General features: G+C 36.5%; 2 protein-coding genes and 1 long non-coding RNA gene across 6 annotated transcripts; 2 read left to right on the top strand and 1 right to left on the bottom strand.

Moving 5' to 3' along the window:
* The first annotated feature begins 46 nt into the window (after window positions 1-46).
* LOC124441803 (synaptotagmin-like protein 4) lies at window positions 47-23,016 on the top strand. Of its 3 annotated transcripts, XM_046992268.1 has the most exons (22): window positions 47-494; window positions 673-891; window positions 1,875-2,005; window positions 3,168-3,317; window positions 3,910-4,017; window positions 6,327-7,079; window positions 7,282-7,763; window positions 10,407-10,562; window positions 11,312-11,496; window positions 11,984-12,086; window positions 12,624-12,800; window positions 12,908-13,113; window positions 13,260-13,589; window positions 18,301-18,367; window positions 18,937-19,140; window positions 19,218-19,517; window positions 19,627-19,671; window positions 20,055-20,218; window positions 20,709-20,811; window positions 21,359-21,520; window positions 21,997-22,178; window positions 22,313-23,016. In XM_046992268.1, the coding sequence occupies exons 1-22, from the start codon at window positions 379-381 to the stop codon at window positions 22,632-22,634; spliced, it is 4,665 nt and encodes a 1,554-aa protein (XP_046848224.1). In that variant the 5' UTR covers window positions 47-378; the 3' UTR covers window positions 22,635-23,016. The 3 variants fall into 3 exon arrangements, with proteins under 3 accessions (XP_046848224.1, XP_046848225.1, XP_046848226.1); XM_046992269.1 differs by lacking the exon at window positions 3,910-4,017; XM_046992270.1 differs by lacking the exons at window positions 3,910-4,017; window positions 6,327-7,079.
* Window positions 13,635-17,948, top strand: LOC124441810. 2 transcript variants are annotated; one of them, XM_046992280.1, is made up of 5 exons: window positions 13,635-14,838; window positions 14,956-15,005; window positions 15,143-15,326; window positions 16,265-16,615; window positions 17,568-17,948. In XM_046992280.1, exons 3-5 carry the CDS (start codon window positions 15,153-15,155, stop codon window positions 17,808-17,810), a joined length of 768 nt encoding a protein of 255 aa, XP_046848236.1. In that variant the 5' UTR covers window positions 13,635-14,838; window positions 14,956-15,005; window positions 15,143-15,152; the 3' UTR covers window positions 17,811-17,948. The 2 variants fall into 2 exon arrangements, with proteins under 2 accessions (XP_046848236.1, XP_046848235.1); XM_046992279.1 differs by having other exon boundaries at window positions 15,151-15,326.
* Window positions 20,977-21,144, bottom strand: LOC124441814. The gene is made up of 2 exons (XR_006947000.1): window positions 21,098-21,144; window positions 20,977-21,020 (listed from the first exon to the last, which is right to left on the bottom strand). It is a non-coding gene; the product is annotated as an uncharacterized LOC124441814 (long non-coding RNA).
* Window positions 23,017-23,290: the final 274 nt, after the last annotated feature.

The following is a 23,290-nucleotide window of genomic DNA, read 5'->3' on the forward strand; positions in this document are numbered from 1 at the left end:
GTGTTTATGTTCGTGTACTTATTTGCGAACTGTTGAGATCAAAAAGAATTGATTGGTATAAGTCACATATGCCGAGTGTACGTCTCCCGGGCTGGGAATTTTTTCCTTGTTCTTTTACCCGGCATACGTAAATTTGTGGTGTGGAAATGTTTTTTTTTAAAGAAACTTTTATGTTTCCCCTATTATGTATTCAAAAAATTATAAAAGCAATTAATTTTGCATAAACATGACTTTTCAACAGCATGTTTACGGTGGTCAGTGATGCAGGCACTTGAAAAATGTGTTCGAAACCTGTGTAATATCAAAATCTTACTATTCGATGTGTCATTTTCATTAATATGTAGTTCTCTTAGAAGCAGTTGAGAAACTGTCGTAACAATGTCCCAAGACGTTTTGTTGGATCTAAGCTTCCTAACCGAAAATGAGAGAGATTTGATCAACAGCGTACTTAACAAAGACGCTGTATTACGACAGTCCGAACAGCAACGCGTTGGGTAAGAAGTTTTCATAAACAAATTACTGACTTTTTCGGTTCCCCCTTCCTCGATAATTGTAATACTTTAAATGAAGATATGAACATTCTTTCAAATGTAATACGTATTGGCATGTGTTTGTGTGTATTTAAAGTCGAACTCTATATGTATTAAGTTGCGTGTAAACTTTTCTCGATAGTTCTTTGAGGAAAGACTTGAACGATTTGAAGGAGAATGGTTTGCCCGAAGAAGAAATTCAAACACGAAATGAAAAGTACTGCGCCAGGTGTCAGACGTACTTCGGGATAATTTTCAATCGCGGAGCTTATTGTCCTAGATGTCAACTAAAAATTTGCAACTCTTGCCGTGTACCAAATGCCGAAGATGGGTGGATATGCACTTTATGTCACAGAGTCAGGTAACATTTCACAGATATAATGAATAGTCGTGGAACTTTTAAACACTTTGTAGTCATTAAACATTTACGCAAAGATAACACAAACCGCATACTGCTTTCATATATAAATACAATAATTTCAAACTTTTGTGGCATTTGTGCGGTGAGAATTTATTAAAGCGTAATTGAACAAATGTTGCGACAAAAGTATTTCCCCTGAAATATTTGTATCTCTTTATCGATTATGATAAGAGTTAAGAGATACTTTCTTTGCTGGCGTTGATCGCCTTTTCGCCGATAAATATATTTAATTTCATGATAGTGGCGCCTTCTGATATTTTTGTTATTACACTGTCAAAGATTATAACACAGATTAAAATTAAATACCGGCCACTCCGCGGGGATTCACTAATCCACTATTGAATATTTTTGTAAACATTCGATCTTCGATGGCAACGCGCTCGTATAGAGTTATTATTAACATTGGTTTAGTATTGTTATTGCGATAGAGTTAACGAAATTTTTTCTCTCTGAATTGATATTTTATGTGGAGTCAATTACGTAGCGGAGCGACAGATATTTATGACTTATCGTGTATTAAATGTTTCAAAGTTTTGAAATTAGACATAGCTAGACGTGTTGATTTGAAGATACACACAAAGTACATGCATTTCCATTTCGTCATTTTTTAAAGACGTCATTTCTTGGGGATGTTAATATTCCGCCCTATTCTTAAAATTTTAATGTCACTTTAAACAAATTCTTGACGTCAAAATATTTTTAAAAAGTTTCATCTTGCACTATGACGTAAAATTGTTTTTAGTAGGAGGCGCAGGGAGGAAGGTGGTTCCCTACGGTTTAACCTTTGACAAAGACATTTTATACGCTATTCATCTTTTCTAACAGAACAAAAATGCTCTGCTGAGCTGCGGTTCCTTTATGAGCACAGACTACGTTGTTATTGAATAAGATCCAAATAAAAACAATACATTTTTCCATTTCAGAGAAGTGAAGGCACAGTCTGGTGCTTGGTTTTTCCAAGGTCATAAACAGAAAAAGGGCAGTCTATTTGGGAGTACGTTGGTCCGTCAGTCTTTACGACGTTACCCTAACAACGAGACCCAACCTTACAAAGGTCTGTGTTTTGAAATGCTGTTATTATTATTACTTTATTGGCTAGCAGTTTTTACTGAGGGGACTTAATTTGGGTGTCAAGTTTCGGAGGAGGGAGAAAGGTTGCTTTGCCTGACAAAAGTCGTGTGTGTATAATTTTTTAAATTTTTCATGGTAAGAGTTGTATAACTTTCTTTACTGTTGGGGGTAGTAAGATTTGTATAACTTGCTTTACTGTTGGGGGTAGTTAGAGTTGTGTAACTTGCTTTACTGTTAGGGCTAGTTAGAGTTGTGTAACTTACTTTAATGTAGAGGGTAGTAAGATTTGTATAACTTGCTTTACTGTAGAGGGTAGTAAGATTTGTATAACTTGCTTTACTGTAGAGGGTAGTAAGATTTGTATAACTTGCTTTACTGTAGAGGGTAGTAAAAGTTTATAACTTGCTTTACTGTAGAGGGTAGTAAGATTTGTATAACTTGCTTTACTGTAGAGGGCAGTAAAAGTTTTATAACTTGCTTTACTGTAGAGGGTAGTAAGATTTGTATAACTTGCTTTACTGTAGAGGGCAGTAAACGTTTTATAACTTGCTTTACTGTAGAGGGTAGTAAAAGTTTTATAACTTGCTTTATTGTAGAGGGTAGTAAGATTTGTATAACTTGCTTTACTGTAGAGGGTAGTAAGATTTGTATAACTTGCTTTACTGTAGTAGGTAGTAAAAGTTTTATAACTTGCTTTATTGTAGAGGGTAGTAAGATTTGTATAACTTGCTTTACTGTAGAGGGTAGTAAGATTTGTATAACTTGCTTTATTGTAGAGGGTAGTAAGATTTGTATAACTTGCTTTATTGTAGAGGGTAGTAAAAGTTTTATAACTTGCTTTATTGTAGAGGGTAGTAAGATTTGTATAACTTGCTTTATTGTAGAGGGTAGTAAGATTTGTATAACTTGCTTTATTATAGAGGGTAGTAAGATTTGTATAACTTGCTTTACTGTAGAGGGTAGTAAGATTTGTATAACTTGCTTTACTGTAGAGGGTAGTAAAAGTTTTATAACTTGCTTTACTATTAAGGGTGATATGAGTTGATTAATTTCCTTTACTGATGAGGTGATGAAAGTTATGTGACATTCAAGAGTTTTATTGCATCTTATTAAAGAGAACGTTTTTTTTAATCATTATATTCCAGGAAATTCATACATCAAAGATGATGACAATAGACATAAATTTCAAAACAAAACAATCATTGATATGGATGAATCAGAGGATGAAAGTGAATTCGACAGTGAAGACGAAAGTGTGGATCAAAGCGCAGTGTCTGACGAAACAAATTCAAAAGGTTTGTACTGTTATATTACTTCAATGTTAAAGTACATACTGAACTATAACTTTGTAAATTGGGGATTATTGTCGCACTATAAATCACCATTATTTTAATCTAGTACAAATTATATTAACATAAATATATTTACGACATAGAATACCTCATTATAGAGGAATTTTGAGGCTTTTTGCACAACGCCAGGTTAATTCTATCCAATGGATAGCGCCTTACTTCGAACATTAAACAAGTTTGTTTCTTTTGACGAAAGAGCTTTCCTTCTTTCTCTCTGTTATCATCTTTGAATCGACGTTGTAAACTATTGATTTTGCACTTAGAATAATAGCTATCTGCGTTCAAAAAGATCTTTTCAATCGATTGTAAACATATTTCTCATCCAAGCATCGTGCAAGAGGCACCACGGAATATTTTGTACTATCCAAAGCTCTCACTACAAGTCCGACCAATTTAAACTTACGTATGAATAGAAATGTTGAAATTTTTGTAAACGGCAATGTTTTATAAAAACTTACTCGTAATAGTTGTAAAAAGGCACAAAATTAATAAACTAAAGTGCGAAGATGTTTTCTGACCTTTTTTCTGACGTTAGGTGGGTCGGACACTAGTGAGAGTTTGGATTCTGATCATGATGAAATATTTGTCTCGTATACCGAGTACTCCACTCCCTTGCCCGAGATGAGGATAGGACAGAAAAAAGGTAACATTGGTGTACATCGAAGGTCTTTTACCGATAGCGAGAATGACGATAGTGCTGCGGTTGGCAAGAACAGTAATTCAAAAGCTGACGACAAGAAACCAGGTGGACAAGAGAGGACAACGGGGAACATCGAGAGTTATATGAAGATGAAGGGGGTTAATGTAAATGTTCCCAGATTTTCTGGCAGGTTAAGTAAAGATGAAGATATGGCTTATGTGTCCGCTCCAAAGTTTGAAATTCCTGGTAAAAGACGTTTGTTTGGTAGTACTAACGATCTTCTACATGATAATGAACAACAATTCTCACACTCAATCCGTCGGTCTAGCTCCGAGGAATTGGTGATGAAACAGCCAAACATGTCATTAGAGAATGAATATCCAAATGTTAAAGACAAATCAAGAAATGTCACAACACTTCAACAACACAAGGAAAGTTTAAAGGATTTCGATGTTGACGATCATTTGTTTGAACAGAATGTTAATAGCTTGGAGAGTTATCAAAATAAGTTAAATGTGGAGGAAATGGAGCATGTTCCGGAAAATAAAGTTGAAGAGGAGGAAATGGAGCATGTTCCCGAAAATAAGTTTGATGAGGAGGAAATGGAACATGTTCCTGAACATAAAGTTGATCAAGAGGAAGTAGAGCTTGTTCCAGAAAATGAATTTGATCAAGAGGAAGTGGAGCTTGTTCCAGAAAATGAATTTGATCAAGAGGAAGTAGAGCTTGTTCCAGAAAATGAATTTGATCAAGAGGAAGTAGACCATGTTCCTGAATACAAATTTGATCAAGAGGAAGTAGAGCTTGTTCCAGAAAATGAATTTGGTCAAGAGGAAGTAGAGCATGTTCCTGAATACAAATTTAATCAAGAGGAAGTAGAGCTTGTTCCAGAAAGCGAATTTGGTCAAGAGGAAGTAGAGCATGTTCCTGAATACAAATTTAATCAAGAGGAAGTAGAGCTTGTTCCAGAAAATGAATTTGGTCAAGAGGAAGTAGAGCATGTTCCTGAATACAAATTTGATCAAGAGGAAGTAGAGCTTGTTCCAGAACATAAAGTTGATCAAGAGGAAGTAGAGCTTGTTCCAGAAAATGAATTTGATCAAGAGGAAGTAGAGCATGTTCCTGAATACAAATTTGATCAAGAGGAAGTAGAGCTTGTTCAAGAAAATGAATTTGGTCAAGAGGAAGTAGACCATGTTCCTGAATACAAATTTGATCAAGAGGAAGTAGAGCTTGTTCCAGAAAATGAATTTGGTCAAGAGGAAGTAGAGCATGTTCCTGAATACAAATTTGATCAAGAGGAAGTAGAGCATGTTCCTGAATACAAATTTGGTCAAGAGGAAGTAGAGCTTGTTTCAGAAAATGAATTTGATCAAGAGGAAGTAGAGCTTGTTCCAGAAAATGAACTTGATCAAGAGGAAGTAGAGCTTGTTCCAGAAAGTAAATTTGATGAAGAGGAAGTAGAGCTTGTTCCAGAAAATGAATTTGATGAAGAGGAAGTAGAGCTTGTTCCAAAAATGAATTTGGTCAAGAGGAAGTAGAGCTTGTTCCAAAAAATGAATTTGATCAAGAGGAAGTAGAGCTTGTTCCAAAAAATGAATTCGGTCAAGAGGAAGTAGAGCTTGTTCCAGAAAATGAATTTGGTCAAGAGGAAGTAGAGCTTGTTCCAGAAAATGAATTTGGTCAAGAGGAAGTAGAGCTTGTTCCAGAAAGTAAATTTGATCGAGAAGAAGTAGATCTTGTTCCAGAAAATAATGTTGAGGAGGAGGAAATGGAACATATTCTCGAAAACAGTCGCAGTCTTGAAATAGAAGACGATGTATCATCGTGGCATGAAAATCTTGAGGAACATTCTGACTTTGAGAATGATTTTAGGGCTATGGGAGACAAGGATGATTTCGATAATTTTGTTCAAAGTGTTGAACACAAATCCAATACAGGTTCAAAGGATAACCTACCCACAATGCTTCAAGGTAAAAGTACTACAACCGACGGGGAGACTTGTCCTGTGCACGTGAATAATAAAGAGTTTTCACAAGAACAGAAAATATTCGAAACAGAAATGGAAATAGCCGATGATCAGAAGGATGTTAGTCTTAGTTTAGAGACTGGAAACGATTCTTTGTCTTTCCTTAATGTTGGTAGCTTGGAAAATACAAAAGAGTCCTCAGTGAATGACGAGTTTTCTGAGAAGAGGGTGGAAGATAATTCTTCCTTTATTACTATCTCATTATATCCACAGATGACCTCAAACCATCTTAATGACATGAAAAACGATGCACATACTGAAAACGATGCTTTTTTCGATGTAGATGCCAATGAAGATAAGAAGAACAAAGAAACGGCCGATGACATGGCAGCCCAGGTGGATCTTGAATTCAGTGAAGACTGGGAGAATAGAGAGCTAGCCGACTACATGCCCGTCCAAGTAGATTTTGAACCCAATGAAGATATGCAATATAAAGAACCAGCTGACAACATAGCAACCGTTGTGTATCATGAACCTATTAAAGTTTGGAAGAAAAAAGAACCAAATGACGACATGGCAACCCAAGTGAGTTATGAATCCAGTGAAAGTGGGGAAAATAAAGAAGCCCTGATAGATCATGAACCCAGTGAAGATAGGGAGAATAGTGAGCTAGCCGACTACATGCCAGTCCAAGTAGATTATGAGCCCAATGAAGACAGTGAGAATAGAGAGCTAGCCGACTACATGCCTGTCCAGGTGTATTATGAATCCAACGAAGATGTACAATATAAAGAACCAGCTGAAAACATTTCAACCGTTGTGTATCATGAACCTAGTAAAGTTTGGAAGAAAAAAGAACTAACTGACGATATGGCAACCCTGTTGGGATATGAATCCAGTGAAACCGTGGTGCATTTGAGTCAGTTGAAAACAGATGACAAGCTCATGGAAAATTCTAGGGTACATTTGGGAAAAAGTATTCCAGTATCAGTGAGAGAGAATACTTCGGAGGAGACCATGTTGAACGACCATGAGAATATTGAAGATTTCACCACGAATAATGCCCATTTTATGATCTCAAGAAATGTCCACTCAGGTAATGCCTTGTGTTAAATAGTGTTTTGGGAGAAATGACTGCCAGATACCTGTAAATGACACGAGAATAACAAGTGATGTGGCTACAGTTATCTACGGTCAATCGGAAATTATGGTTGGCTGATGCAAATGCTAGCATAACATTGTAGCACTTTCTGAATTTGATATCAACAACTGAACATCGAAATCTCATTCATTTCTAGAGCCCGAAGATTCTTCTGAGTTGGAAATGAATACTCCTGATCGATTACAAGACGTTAGCAAAGAAGGGCTGGCGATCGATGTCGATCAACGAAGTTTGGATCTCGGAAATCAAAAATATTCAGAGTTTGATAAGGAAGCTGACGAGGTCATTGTGAACGATCCAAATGAGAGCGAAAACGCAGAGAAAGGTGAAGATTCATGCGAGATGAGAATAATGGCTTTAGAGAAATTCTCAGAATCATTTGCTGTTGTTAATCATAATACAGGGAAAGAGAACACTCAGTTTGATGGTTCAGACGATGAGAGATCAGCCGATCGTTTGCAATATAAAGGAGTTGCCCATACCGACATGGATTCGAAAACACTCAACGATTCGGGATACGTGGGTTCAAATGTAAACTTTAACGTTAAACAAACACCTTCAATTTCAGGCGTGGAAGCATCATCTTCACCTCACCAAGATAGAACAATAAAGTTTTCGGTAAGTAGAATTGCAAAGTTTGGTTTTCTAACTCCTTGTTGTAGTCACAATATAGACACAAACAGTAGTCCCACTCGATAGGAGTTTTTTGTGCAGCGCATATCTTGTTACGCATGTGATTAGGATAGCGGCAACCAGGAAATTGCATTTGCTGACCAATAGCAGCGCATTGAGGTGGCTAGCCGCAGCCAGTAATCACAGGACTAAGTTGTACAGTGAAGTGGGACTACTCTTTGTTTCTATACTGTGGTTATAGTTAAATGAATGGTTTAAACACAGGAATGTTGCTACCAGGTGCTAGAAACCTAATGGGAGGAGGGTGTATTGTATATTCAGTTGTGCCCGACTGATGTCCTGTGAATTGGCATTCGAAAAAATCAGTTGGGCACAATTATATATGATATATGAACGTTCTAGCGTCTTCACTGATCGTTGCATGTTTGTTGATGTATGGATTGTCCAGGTTAGCGGAGCCCTTGAGAACAAGGTTGTCGAAACGTCAGTCAACCTTCTCAGGGCTCCACTAACCTGGACCATTTGCATCTTTGTTATAGTGTTGTGCACATTTTTCTCGGTAGGGGATTGGGGGTGAAGTACATTGAGGGATCCCTGCAAGGGTTGCTATTTTATGGTCTATTGATTAGTGACGTAATGTTTATGAAAATGTCTGTGCTCTTGGGCTTGTAATGTTACTTAATCATAGGATTATCACGTGAGGCAAACTGTCCATTTTCCAAGCGAACCTTTTGATATTTTTCTGTTGTAATTTTGTGATGAATAACCCTGAGACCAGTTTTATAAAAATATGCATTATTTAAAGCTGGTATTTGAACACGATTTCAAGAAGTGATGGTCGATGGTAAATCCAAGGGCGGTGGAACATTAATAATTGGGGGCTATTATTCATATATGCATATTTACATTATTAGCTTCTATTGAAATCAATTGTGTTTACGGATTATAACATACGAATATATGAATATAGCCCCCCCCGTCCTAATTATCAATGTTCCTCCGTCACTGGGTAAATCAGAATACATTGTCGTGATTTTAACAATTTTTTGGCTAAAAATTTTCTAACCAACGTGGTTGTTATTTTTGAAGCGATGTTTTGAATTTCAAATGAGTTGCTGTAATGTATTCTGACTTCTCAGGACACGCCACTGATTTCCAGAGCCTCTTGAAAGTTTTCTTTATCGGAGGTCATTTTTTCTTCATCAAAATTATTCAAGCGTGCGTTTTCGAGCATTTGCCATTGTCATGCAAACAAACCCTCAAATTGATGGCATTAATACCCATAGACGCTGTCTAAAAAATACGATACACTTATCATAAAGACTTCTCTAGTTCTTGACGTTGCGATCCTATCTCTATCGCTGTCCTGTATCGTTGTAATAAGCGAGGATGTTTTCTCATAAAACAACCACAGTTGAACAAACTGTTTTTTGTAAAAAAATGAATCGATAATTCGAAATGTTGTGGACTATTATTTCTTCCACATGGATTACCACACGTTTCCTCTCGGGGCTCAGCAATGTGAACGCGCTCAACCAACACTTCACAGCAAGAAATTGCCTTTTTCGTTGATGTGTTGCTGTTGCTATCGGCATAAAAGTACGAAAGAGGTAAACGTTTTTTTCTACTTAAAGTTCGTTGGCTGTTTGTATTTGCTATTTGTATTTACAACGAGAATGAACACGAGTCAAGACGATGAACTTATTCGTGCGAACTCACTACAGTTGTTTCTTACACAACAGATGTAAGAATTGTGCTGTAAAAGTACGTTGCGCATTTGTTTCAGGTAATCAACTTTAAGATCAGTCTTGGCAAAAAGCCTGCCGCGGAAGCTCTTCACTGATATTTATTACGAATTGTAAATTTTGTTATATTGATACGTCCGAGTGTACCCCCATGAAGTTTTATTGGACGAGTGGATATGTTTGAAATACTGGCTGAAAACATTTGCTGTATTTCTGTAATTATTTGTATAATTAACATGGTTGCCATGGGACCTTTTGTAGTTACAGGGACGTTTGCTGACGTATTTCCCTTAATTATAGCGACGATGGGTATTAAGTACTAAATATCCCTTGTCAATATTGAAACAAGTACGCCTTGCCTTGTTTCCACATTTTGTTCTCGTCATGTAGGAATAGCGTCAGCTTGCATCTTCATTTACTCACCGCAGAATCGTTTTCAACTCTACTAAACGATAAGGGTTAATAGCACGATGTCTTTTCCAAGTCCTTTGAAGCCACACTACTTCGAGGGCTAGTTCACCAAGTCAAAAGTTCTCTTTGTTTGACTGCGACATCCTTTTTGCAAAGAAAATTCATACACAGGTTCAATGAACCAATTCAAAAACTGAATTCAAAATAGCTGGGTGAACTGCTGCTTCATTCCATCGCTGACCATAAACAATATACGCTTTGCACACCATCAATGGTTGTCAAAATTTAAATCAGTGAACTGAAAAATTGATAAAATTATTGTAAAACGGAAGAGTCTAAGTCTGATTATTCCCTCCGCAACCATGTTATTGCAAACTAAACGCATGTTTTTGAGGATGTTAGTGATTAAATATTCCTTGAGCCTCGATGTAATGTCGAAACCAGCGCCAAGTTTTTTGTTTTATTGTTTTAGGAAAAAGCGCCTATCATTATTACAAGCAAACCTCCCGAGGAGAAATTAGATCATGCTCATGCATCAATCGATGATTATGAGGAAGACATGGATGTTTCGTTTAAGAGATATGGAATAGGTCTTGGAAATAGACCGCTGAAGGATCAGTTGAGTCTAGTAAGTTCATAACATTGGCTTTGAAATTCGCCATCGTACTTGTAACCTTTGGAACTCTCGCCATCTTGTGTGTAATCTTTGTAACTCTCGTCATCTTACTTGTAACCTTAGTAACTCTCGCCATCTTATTTGTAACCTTAGTAACTCTTGCCATCTTATAAGTAACATTTGTAACTCTCGCCATCTTACTTGTAACCTTAGTAACTCTTGCCATCTTATAAGTAACATTTGTAACTCTCGCCATCTTACTTGTAACTTTTGTAACTCTCTCCATCTTAGTTGTAACCATTGTAACTCTCGCCATCTTACTTGTAAACCTTTTTAACTCTCGCCAACTTACTTGTAGCCTTTGTAAAAACCAGTTATTGCCTCAAGCCTCGACAAGTTGTCGTTTACAAATGCGCGTCGTGGCTGGATATTACTTTGATATTACCTTGATTCTTTGTGTCCTCGACTTATTTCCATCTTCACTATCGTATTTTGGTGTTATTATATATCATGTGCGAACCTTTATCTGTTTATTCTTTGTTTTTGAACGCACGCTATCCTTTTTGATTATTATAAAAATTCGCAATAATCTCACCCACAAAACTTGCTGCTCCGGAGCTGGCTCTGCCACCCTGCCCCTCTCTCTGCACCAACCCACCCACCCCCACCACATCAACTTCTTGACAAATAACTTCTGTGTGAGATTCTCTCATTTCTTACGTCCCATCTGATAATTTGACATAAACTTGTGTCCTCTGCAGGGGAGTCGTGAAAGTATTATGAGTTACTACAGCAACGCCGGGGGTGAGGTGTATGGAAAATATCCAGTGAGTGGCGAGATCCTGTTTGGCATGAAATACGATCATCAGGGTCAAGAATTTCAGATTCAGGTCCATCAAGCGCGTGATATAGCGGCCGTTGATAAGAAGCATAATATATCAGATCCGTGAGTATCCGTCCAGTTATCATGAAATTGAGAAAATAGATTACATATACAATAGCTATAACATTTAAGTTCATGATGACTCTACTGTCTTTGATACCAAAACTAAAGTAATAATCAGTGAGTATCCGTTTAGTTACCATCATATTGACAAAGTAGATTATATATAATGTAGCCATATGGTCGTAAGATTTAGATCCATTATGACACTAATTCCGTGAATACCAAAAATAAAGCAATACTTCATGTCTCGTTTAGTAGATGGAATATGTGGAATTATATGGAAATGAATTATAACCCGTTTTATCCGACTCAAACCCTTCACTATAGTGTATTCACTGGGAGCTGCTCTCTCTAACTTCCAAGTTCGCTAATGTTTTTCTTGTTTTTCTATGAAGTCTTGCTCTTCTTTTTTTCTCTTTTTTTTTCATTTTGTTTGCCCTCTCCTTCTCCTTTTTTCTTATTTGAGCGTTTCTTGCCTTATTTTTAGCTACGTTAAGACTTACTTGTTACCCGACCGCAGTCGCGACGGAAAGAGAAAATCAAAGATCATAAAGAAGACCATCAACCCTATCTTTGACGAAATACTCACGGTGAGTTGACGTCAAAAAAAAACAGTGCGCAGTCTTGTAGCTACACTCAACGTCTCCTTATCGTTACCGCTGTTGCTATGTCTTTTTATATAATTGTGATACACAATCTACTGAAACTCTGTTGTAACATCTTGGAAAAATTTGACAACGAAATCTCGCGTGTTGCCTATAATCACGCTCTTTTACGGTTTCTACCAAATTGTACGTTGTTTTAATCCATCTTTAATTTTTGTCGCAAGTTGATATAATAAATATATTGTTGATATACAAGACGTGGGAGTAGTTAGGTTTATCGCCCGATAGGGAATAGGTTGCTTCTGCGATAGAGAATACGTATCTTCGTTGGATGATATGAAGCAGTGATCTAAAACGCAATCTACTACATATCCGACTCCGCCAAAATTTTATAGATACGAGTGAGGCAAGCTGCCATCTTTAAAGATGGCAAAACTGACTGTGTTCTGAGTCATTGGTATGAAGTAATCAGCTAGAAGATGGCATCGTTTGTGCAAACTTTATCTTCGTTGTATTTTTCAGTACCGGATTAGATATGACGAACTCCTGCAAAGGACGTTGTGGCTAGCTGTCTGGAACAACGATAGATTTGGTCACAACGATTTCCTTGGCGAAGTTGTTCTTTCCATTGATGAATATCAGAGTTCTGGATTCAATCTTGAAGATCCAGATCCTATGTGGCGAAGTCTTTGCGAGCGGGTGAGAGTGCGCTTGATTTCACGCAAAAATCGATTAGGGGAAATTAGCTCGTGTGAAACACTTGAGGCAGAAAGTTTTCAATTTATTCTTTCGCTCATAATTTACAGCAGTCGGAAGATGTTCAATTCTCCTTCAACGGAGAGATCGTCGTTGCCCTGAAGTATGTACCACCATCAGCCGTAGTCGACAACTCGAAGAAGAAGAAGAAAAAGAAGAAGAAAGAGGAAAAGGGAGAACTTCATGTAAAGATTATCGAAGCAAGGGATCTGATTGCGAAGGATTCCAATGGGTTTTCAGATCCGTTTTGCAAAAGGTTAGCCAATGATTATATTCTCGTTTACACGGCAAATTGTCATTATTGCTTCTTGTGTACAGATCAATGATTAATGTATAGATTTCTCACGTATCTTGTACGTACATTGGAAAAAAATAGTGTTAACACAGCTCATATTGTTCCAGTTACTTGCTACCAGACAAAAGTAAGAAAACTAAACAAAAAACGAGCGTTGTGAAGAAAAGTCTGAATCCAAAATGGAACTACCATTTCATTTATGACAACCTCACTCACGAAGAGCTGATGGACAGGGTCCTAGAACTGACCGTGTGGGATTTTGATCGTGGATCCAGTAATGAGTTTCTTGGTGGAGTGCGTTTAGGTTTGGGAGCTGGGATCCAGGAATGGGATGATGCATCATCGGAGGAGCAGGCGGCGTGGAATAAAATGTTGAATAATCAAAACGAATGGAATGAAATTTCTTTGACCTTACGTGATCACATGGGCAAAAATAAGTAAGCTTAATATACGAAATTTATGTCATTTATAGATATCTATAACTGAATCCATGAGTGTGAAGGGAACATCTGGCGATGAAAATGGCGTTCATTTATACATACATGTGATTGAATAGTTGGTAGTATAAGGGAACGTTGGGTGATGTTCATGGATGTCGATTTATAGATATCCATGATTGAATAATTGGTAGTATAAGGGAACGTTGGGTGATGTTCATGGATGTCCATTTATAGATATCTATGATTGAATAATTGGTAGTACAAGGGAACGTTGGGTGATGTTCATGGATGTCCATTTATAGATATCCATGATTGAATAATTGGTAGTATAAGGGAACGTTGGGTGATGTTCATGGATGTCCATTTATAGATATCTATGATTGAATAATTGGTAGTACAAGGGAACGTTGGGTGATGTTCATGGATGTCGATTTATAGATATCCATGATTGAATAATTGGTAGTATAAGGGAACGTTGGGTGATGTTCACGGATGTCCATTTATAGATATCTATGATTGAATAATTGAGACTCAAAGGGAACGTTAAATTATAGTAATGACGTTCATTTATCGATATCTATGATTGAAAATTTGGGAATGAAAGGGAATATCAGGTGATGGTAATGGTGTTCATTTATAGATATCTGTAATTGATCATTGTGTGCTAGAGGGAACGTCTGTCAAATTTTATTGGACGTTTGTTTATGCATAGATATCATTGAATCATTGGGCGCTAAAATAATAATTCGTGGAGGCCACTCAGTTTAGTGGGGTTTTTTTTTTAATCAAATTGCTCCCCCGCTATTAACTGGTATGTTAAAGTCGCTCCTCGAAGCTATTTTTTGTAAGGTTTCGTTTACATCACTCTTACATCCGTAGTTTTTAACTTTATCCTTATCATTATTGACAATAATTTTGTAGGTTTTGTCTAAAGAAATATATTCTAAATTACGTTTTGATAAATGTGTGTTGTGTGGAGCAGTTTTTGTCTTTTGGAGTTCATCGCATTGTATAAATCGCAATTTATCGTTTTGATGGCAAACTAACACATTCGGCAAATCTGCAAGTCCGGCCATTGTGATTTTCTATAATTTTGATTGTAAAAATCCCCACGGGGGGAATTTGTTGTACATCTAAAAGACGTAGTTTGTACGAAGACTTGTTAGTCGGGCGACGCAAGACTTGGCATTCATTAGAATCACTGTTCTTTTTCAACACTATACAGCGTGTTGTTTGCTTAAGTAAGGTATGTTGTTTGGTTTTCTTTGACATTTCGAACAAGTGTTTCACTTCGTTTGTGTTCCACGCGTTACACAGTTTTTCTACATCTTTAGTATTTTGCTTTCTTGGTCGCTTGTTCTAGATATTTTTCTTGACCTGTAAACGCAAGAGTTCTTCAATAGGACTTACGAGGTATGGTTTTTTATTATTCATTTTGATTGTATCTTCTATCGAGAGTGCGACATATAACTATACGTCATTTTCTACTTCACTTAAATGTGTCTGTGATTGTATATGTACTATCCACATGGATGTTTCAATATCCTTAGTTATCTAGGGATGGACATATTTCGTGTTGTAACGGGAGATATGCGAGGCAATCCAGTATTAAGACCAGGAAACAAGAAACGAGTGTTATCCTTCAGCTCTGAAGCCTTCGTCATTGAAGAGTCATTTCCGTGCATTCTTGATCATTCAAATTCGTTTTCAAATCCAGCATTTAGTAGGAGCAAGGCAAGTAAAGATACACTTTATCAAACTACGACTTAAGTCACGCTACTCTGATTTTGTCGGATGAAATTGTGTATTGTGTATACACTGATTGTTCAAAGCTACTGGAGGTCGCCACAACTGCTCGTATTTTCTTATTAAATTAATTACAAAATTTCACTGAGTTTTCAAAATGCTGTTTTGGTAAACTAGTCCTTCGTGTCTGTGCAGATAATCGTCATGTTTTCCTGTTACTGGTTAAGTTCTGACCATGGCATGTTAGACATGCATATCCATAAAAAAAAACTAGAGAATTTGCTATTCAAATCGTCTGTAAATTATTAATGTCTGGAATTGTCAGACATGTATATTTTATCAGGTTGATCACGTACTTTTAATTCATAAAATTCCCTGAAGAATTCATCATTAATTAAAACAACCAATAACAAATTCAATGAGAACTCGTTAATCTACTATGAAAACTACTTGTTTTTGTAAAAATAGGCCTGTTGAACGTTTCATATTTATTTGTATTGTTCGGAACATAAGAGCGACTTTATAGCTAGTAAAATGTTGATGTACATCTTAGATAACCGTATTTAAAGTACTTATTAAGATAACGCGGTCACTTTTTCTCTATAATACATGTATGTGCATAGTCTGAAAACATGATTTGGACATTTATCGTTGTGAAGGTGACACGACCGCATCGGCGATGAAAGACGCGCAATTATATGAAAAACAGGATTTGCAAAATCTAAGGAGGTGTTTACGTAAAACTATTTGTCCCAATTAGCCGAGTTTATGGAACTGAATTTCATGAAGAGAAAATCCTTTTTTCCGAAGTTATTTATTTTATCTAGTGTGCGTTACAACTTCATTCAAGTAAATCTACCTCCTCCTCGACAATTGTCCTGACAAAAATTCAAAGCTTCATTATTCATACATTTCTTCACTTGCAGGATGATTTGGTAACATTTTCATCTCCGTTGGAACGACTCTCTGACGATAAGGAACCTTGTACGTCCACTGCCTATGGACATTTATCTCCAGAACGTTTCGACAATTCCTTTCATTCCGAATGTTTCAACAGAAAAGGAAATAGAATGGATAATGGTGGTCAAATGGGGATCGACAATAACATAGTTGATACATCGGAGTCGGACGAACCAGAAACCTTCAAAGCACGAATGGAAGACGCAATGTCAGAAATCGTAGCAGTTGCGAATTGCTTACCTGCTCAGTTGGATGAAACATTCCCTGAGAAAAAGAAGACTTTACAAGAGTTGGCCGAAGAATGGAGCACTCGTAAAGTACGTGAAAATAGTCGTTAATAGAAGTTTCGACGTAAAGCGCCTTAACCAATGTAAACATTGCACAAAAAGAAGGTTCCCCTAAAAAACATACTGCTATAATTTCTTAATTAATGAATCCCAGATAACACATCATTACTTACATCACTGATTTGTTAACTGACATGTGAAGAATGACGTCACCTGAATTTAAAAATACTCGAATTCAATATTAGCATTGAAAATTGGTACAATGAGTTTTACTCAATATTTATAGCAACATATTTTTTGGTAACCGTTATTTTGCGAAGCAGTTTGAAGATTATACCCGCTTATGTAGAAGCAATGTAATCGCATTTGGCCTTTTAGATACTTGCTAAGATTCATTGATTTATCAAGTATGATTTGTCAAGGGGGGACTTTCTTTTTGCGTAATGTCTAGATAAGATATTTAACAAGTTAAATAGTAAATAGTTTGGACTCTGAAGTAGAGTTAGATGTTTGTAGATGTAGATTGTCCAGATTAGTTGAGTCCTGAGAAGGACTGTGAGTGTTGATGTTAACTGACGTTTTGACAACCTCAGCGGTATACATCTTCCTCACTTCCTCACTTGACTCTGAAGATGACTACCGCTAAAGCTGTCAATACGTCACTCAACATCAACTTGGACGATCTACTTTTACAAACATATCGTACAGGTGCTTATTCGGTGAAGTTGCATGAAGAAAGTTTTATCAAAACAAGTGAATACGGATACGGATTGTTCATTGACAGATATCAATGACGAGTTAAAAAGACAAGTACCACGTTGGGTTACTGTAAAAACCTTCCTCCGTAAAACCTTTTTCAAAACTAAGAACATAATATACGGAATCGATACAAGTCGAATTACGTTTTTCAAGGCAAATTTGTACCAAATCTTGTTGAATCTATGTGTGCACTTTGACAATTTCTCAACCTCAACTTATTTAGGCTTACATGAAAACAAAAGAAGAAAACAGAGACGCGGAAATTGTTGAAGAACAGGAAGAGAACTTAGTACACCATTCTGTTTACTATTCTACATCTTCACCTTACCACGGAATGTCAGACGAAGAATACAAGTTTAAAAAAAAGCTAGAAGCTAGGCTACGCTACAGACAGGAAGAAGTGTGTATTAAAAAGACACCAGATACTCAACCTTTGATTAAATTATGTCAGATTGCCTCAATGTAATTTTCAAGTAATCCAGAACAAAGTTCATATAGATTAGTTCGAAAATATAGTATGAATAAAACACTTTCATATAGTGTTATACAATATAACTTTGTAACTTGTTATGCGTGAAAACAGTCACTTTGATTGAAAAACTTACCTCTCTCTGTTGCCGTCTTTAATTTTCCTATTTTGTTGTAATCCACGTTGTTTTCGATGTTAATTCCTCATTGTGAGCATGCCTACTTCAATTTGTTTGCTGTCTGTGAAAATAACTAATCTAACTATTGTTTCTTTGTGCACCTAAATTTTCTGATATTGTTTCTTTGTGGCTAATTTTGAGCTTTAGAAGCAATTTACTCTCGGCGTGCTGTGCAATACATATTCTATGTAGTTAATATTTAATATTATCGAACACTGCACGATGATTATATGAAGACTTCAAAGCAGTACATTGACTGAGAAATGTTCTTATGCATGTATTTTCATATCTCTGTTATGTCTTATTTAGTTCCAATGTGATTTCCTTTGATACCGAACTTGACGAAAACATCGTGGAAGCGAAGCAAAATGGTCATGTAAGTCTGCTTGATATTCAATATTTTATGAAATATATCCGTTCTCTGTTTTTTCTTTTTAAATTGAATGTATGCAACTGCAATATTCCATAACTTTATTCTTAGACCATAATTATTGACCAGTTACATGGTTGTAAATTGTTCATGTAATTTTTGAGAAGTTAATCAAATACCTTCCTTCTTTATCGTTACTGTTAAACATTCGCGTTTGCCAACCCCGTCATATCCGTATGTGTACCTATCCATGAAACCCGTTCTTGCCAAATCATATCCTATTCTCAAGATTTGAATTTTACAACCGTTGAATTTCTTCTATACCCACTGACATGTATATGTTATACTGGATGACGCATCTCGTGTTAAAATTGACGCAGGATGAACTGGCTCACAAATGAGATGAAACGCGAAAAGTGATTGATATGTTGGGACCGATATCTCTTTGAACTTCAATGTTAGCTGTATAATTTATACGTGGATGCGTAATTCAGTTTCATATACACGTCAGTTACCATGCCACCAATAGCACATGAAGACGATGCCATTTTGTAATTGCCATCAATATTTCTTAGTCAGCGGAGTCACGTGAAGTGGAGTCACATGACGATCATTTGGTACGTCATGATGAATACTACAGCCCAAGAGAATCGAAAATTGACGCTGCAATGAGGTTGAATCAAGAAAAATTTACCAAATCTTTGCCTGGTCAAACGCAGCCATCAAAGGAAAATAAGATGACCCTAGCTGAACTGGCAGCTCAAACTTCCAAAAACAGGGTATCAGTTCGTTGTCCTTTTTGTGTCGTTCACTTTTGCTAATTTTGAGATGAATTGCTTATATTTTTCTTGTTTAGGGAACATCTTCGCCATCCCGTAGCCCCGTTTTATCCGCTCGTAAAATCCAATGTCCTAAATACTTGCGTCCATTATCCGCTTCTTTTACCTCCGTTTCCACTCCAGATATCAGTTTGCACGGGGAGATCAGTTCTGGAAATGGATCCACGGGAGAGCAACAGCACATTGACGTTACGGACGAATCCCAGACTTCCATTCGGCGTTTTTCGGACGCGAGCGTACTATCGTCACGTGATTCACGATTGCGTGTGGGTTCAAATGCATCAGATTTTCTTCGAAGGCGCAGTTTGGAAACCAACGTGAGTTACAAGAGTGTTTATCCTGTCGGATAATTGTATATTTAGGAGTCGTCATTGAAGATTGTTGGTATTAACGAAAGAGAATGATTCTTATTTTGATATTTTACAGAGTTTGCGTAGTGGTAGTACGTTGAGTGTCGACGAGTCTTGGAAGGTAAGAGTTAATTCTTTATTTTTACTATGGTGGATTGCCGTAACTCTCCCCCCCCCTCTCCCAACTATATTGATATAGATAACATAGATAACATGGAAAATTTTTGAGAGTGATGTCAACCTTAGTCCCAGGGTTCACCGTTCACGTGCGCTTGTAAATATTTTAATATTGTTTTGCGTGGGCACAAATTGTCCTCAGCTTGAGGTTTTGTTTGTGTGTGGTAAGGATCGCAACAGCGGAAGTCATAATAAGATAGTTTTCGTCACCACTTTATATTCCAGGTTGCTCGTAAATTTTGAAAAGAAATTTTCTGTTTGCTGATGTCAAGCGTACAACAGCAAGAGTAGTACATCTCTACATCGCTATCTTGTCATCATTTCTAGGGGAGTCAAACGAGCGTCTATAGCATGGACGATGTCAGTGGCAGCCACGCCGTAAGCGGTGACATCATGCTAAGTTATATGTATTACAAAGGAAATTTTAAAGTCAAAATATTCGAAGCGCGAGGATTGCTTGCCATGGATGAATCGAAGAATACAAGCAACCCGTACGTCGTATTTTATCATGTTGCTTAAACCGCTTTGTTTTTTATAAGTACGAGGAATATGTATATATATATATATATGATATGGATTAATTGTTTTAACATAGCAGCCAGCTGCACGTTTTAAACAGGCAATTACAGATCCTCTTGCGTGATTCTATACATGCACGAAAATCTATCAAGTGTAACAGATATATGTTTTTTATGTCGTGTTTTCTTTCGAAAAAGTGGAGGATACATTATATCTGTAAACCAAAAACATGGAACTACTTTCTATCTTTTATGAAGTGAAAAAGTATTCAGGTCATTATTTTATTGTACATGAATGTATTCCAGGCTTTTGTCTTCCCTTTTATCGAAAGTTCCTTTTATTTTTAAGTATGTGTTATCGAATGAACAGTAGTCTTTAATCAAGAACAATTTAGCTCTTGAAAAATACATAGATGTCAAAAATATGCATTTCATCTTAATCAACGCTTGTTTTCGTTTTCAGGTATGTCAAAGTTTTTCTATTGCCAGATAAAAGTCGACAGGGTAAACGAAAAACGAAGACAAAGCATGAAACACTGCATCCAGAATTCAACGAAGAATTATTGGTAAAGCAAGGTTTAGTTCTTGGTCTTTATTCACAAACATTATCTTAGTTTAATTTTAGTTAGTGTAAAAAACTGTTCTCGTTCTCTGTTGTTCATTCATCACTTACTACACTGACACACGTTATCTTAGTTTATATATTTTGGGTAGTGTAAAGACTTTTCTCGTTCTCTATTGTTCATTCGTCACTACCTACACTGAAACATGTTATCTTAGTTTATATTTGATGCAGTATAAAGAATATTCTCGTTTTCTGTTGTTCATTCATCTCTATCTACACTGACACACGTTATCTTAGTTTATATTTTATGTAGTGTTAAGACTGTTCTCGTTCTCTGTTGTTCATTCTTCTCTACGTACAGTGACACACGTTATCTTAGTTTTTTTTATGTAGTGTAAAGACAGTTCTCGTTCTCTGTTGTTCATTCATCACTACCTACACTGAAACATGTTATCTTAGTTTATATTTGATGTAGTGTAAAGACTGTTCTCGTTCTTTGTTGTTCATTCATAACCACCTTCCCTGTTTGTGTTTTGTTTTGCTCTTAGTTTGAGATCGGAACGATAGAGTTGTTACGACGCACACTTTGGGTAACCGTGTGGCATTATGATCGCTTTGGAAGAAATGGTTTTCTTGGAGAAGTAAGGCTACCTCTATCGGACTTTCCTGGCAGCGAAGTTAAGTCTCATTGGTATCCATTATTGCAAGCGGTAAGCCTTAAAGATTTGGTCATAGTATCTTTTTTATACAAGATAGATTTAGAATGTACGACACAGCGTTTCAAAACGACGTTGTGAATGCTACACTTTGTCTTGTTGTCATTTATTTTCACTGTGAAGATTCCGATAGCTATATTATGTATAGCTTACTATTGAAAACGCAATCAATATTTTGGCCTGTTAAAGTGGGTACGAAACTAAAATTTTTTAAATTATATTTTCATTGAACACATTAGACTTTCGAAAATAGTTTTACAGTTTCAAGCGTCAACTTGTTGTATAATATGATTGTGTGTGTAAATTTGCGGCAAATTTTTGTTTTTATTGGCACTTTAACGCACTTTACAAAACCTTTTATGAAAAGTTACAATATAAACTAAATTGACTGTAAAAGATAAAATTTTATAGGCAAAGGTCTCTGTCCGTAGATTTAAGTAAATTAAAAAGCTCTCTATATTTACAAACAGGGACCTAAGGAAGATGGTGAAAGCACTTTAACAGGACAGTTGGTCGTTGCCCTTATGTTCACAAAGGAAGAGAAAAAACGAAAAAAGAGTAATGAAAACGGCAAACTTCACGTTAAAGTTGTCGAAGCCAGAAATCTTCCTGGAAAGAACGCAGATGGATTTTCAGATCCGTTTTGCAAATGGTTTGTACAAAATATGGCATTAACTCCCATTAAGATAGGATTGTGTTGTGTTTCATTCATTTGATATTACTTCTGATGATGAAGACTCTCTTCTGAGAACACAAATCAGTGACCGTTTTTCACTCTTTTTTCAGTTGCCTTCTGCCGGATCCTTCCAAGACAAGCAAACGGAAAACGCCAGTTAAGAAACGCAACTTAAATCCAACATGGAATCATAAATTCTCTTATGACAATCTAACAATTGAAGATCTGAAACATAAAGTGTTGGAGCTGACAGTATGGGACAACCACTTGTTGTCCAATGTCTTTTTGGGCTGTGTACGTATAGGCATGGGGACTGGTAACGAGTCCTGGGATGATTGTCGTGATGAAGAGGTGAAATTATGGGAATTCGTGCTTTCTAAACCAAACACATGGGCTGAAAGTACTTTACCACTTCGTTCTAATATTGTCTGAAAAAAGTCTTGAATTCACGGACTTTTTTACTTCCATAATGAAATACGTGGTTTTCTCGCTGTTTTAACGTGCAGAGAGAAATTGTTTAGGTGTCCTTTCGATTGGAAGAATAACAATGTACATTTTCCGGAGTCATTTTGATGTCAAAAAGCGTCTTTTTCATTTTGGAAATAATGATGAAGAATTCATGAAGAGTGTTTCTTTCTTGGACGAAAGAAACGGGAAGAGTAGAGAGTATTTGACTTGTGTTGATGTCTTTGGTGAGAAAAAATAAAAATTAAACGATGAAACTTCATTAATGTTAGTTGCTCTAATAAAAAGATAGCTCAGACCAGTGTCAATTCTCTGGTCGCATTAATACATATAATTTCTAACGAAGTAATATTGTCAGTCTGTGTTCAGTAAAGAAAACCCGGTAGACTAGGACAAAGACGAATATAGTTGGGTCGTTTTCGAAATACTTAATTAATGTGATAAAATGGTAAGGTGGGGTCAATAAAATTTATCGTATCGTGGCCATCACATTTTACCAGAGGCCTGCACGTGCCCCGTAGTTGATTTCTGATCACAAGCATAATGGGCTCATAAACCACCATTAATGTTCGGACTTAGGAAAGTTTCATGAAACTCATATAAAAAGTTAGTTTTAGTAAATG

This window comes from Xenia sp. Carnegie-2017, unplaced genomic scaffold (genome assembly GCF_021976095.1).
Source record: "Xenia sp. Carnegie-2017 unplaced genomic scaffold, XeniaSp_v1 HiC_scaffold_20, whole genome shotgun sequence".
Lineage (NCBI taxonomy): Eukaryota > Metazoa > Cnidaria > Anthozoa > Malacalcyonacea > Xeniidae > Xenia > Xenia sp. Carnegie-2017.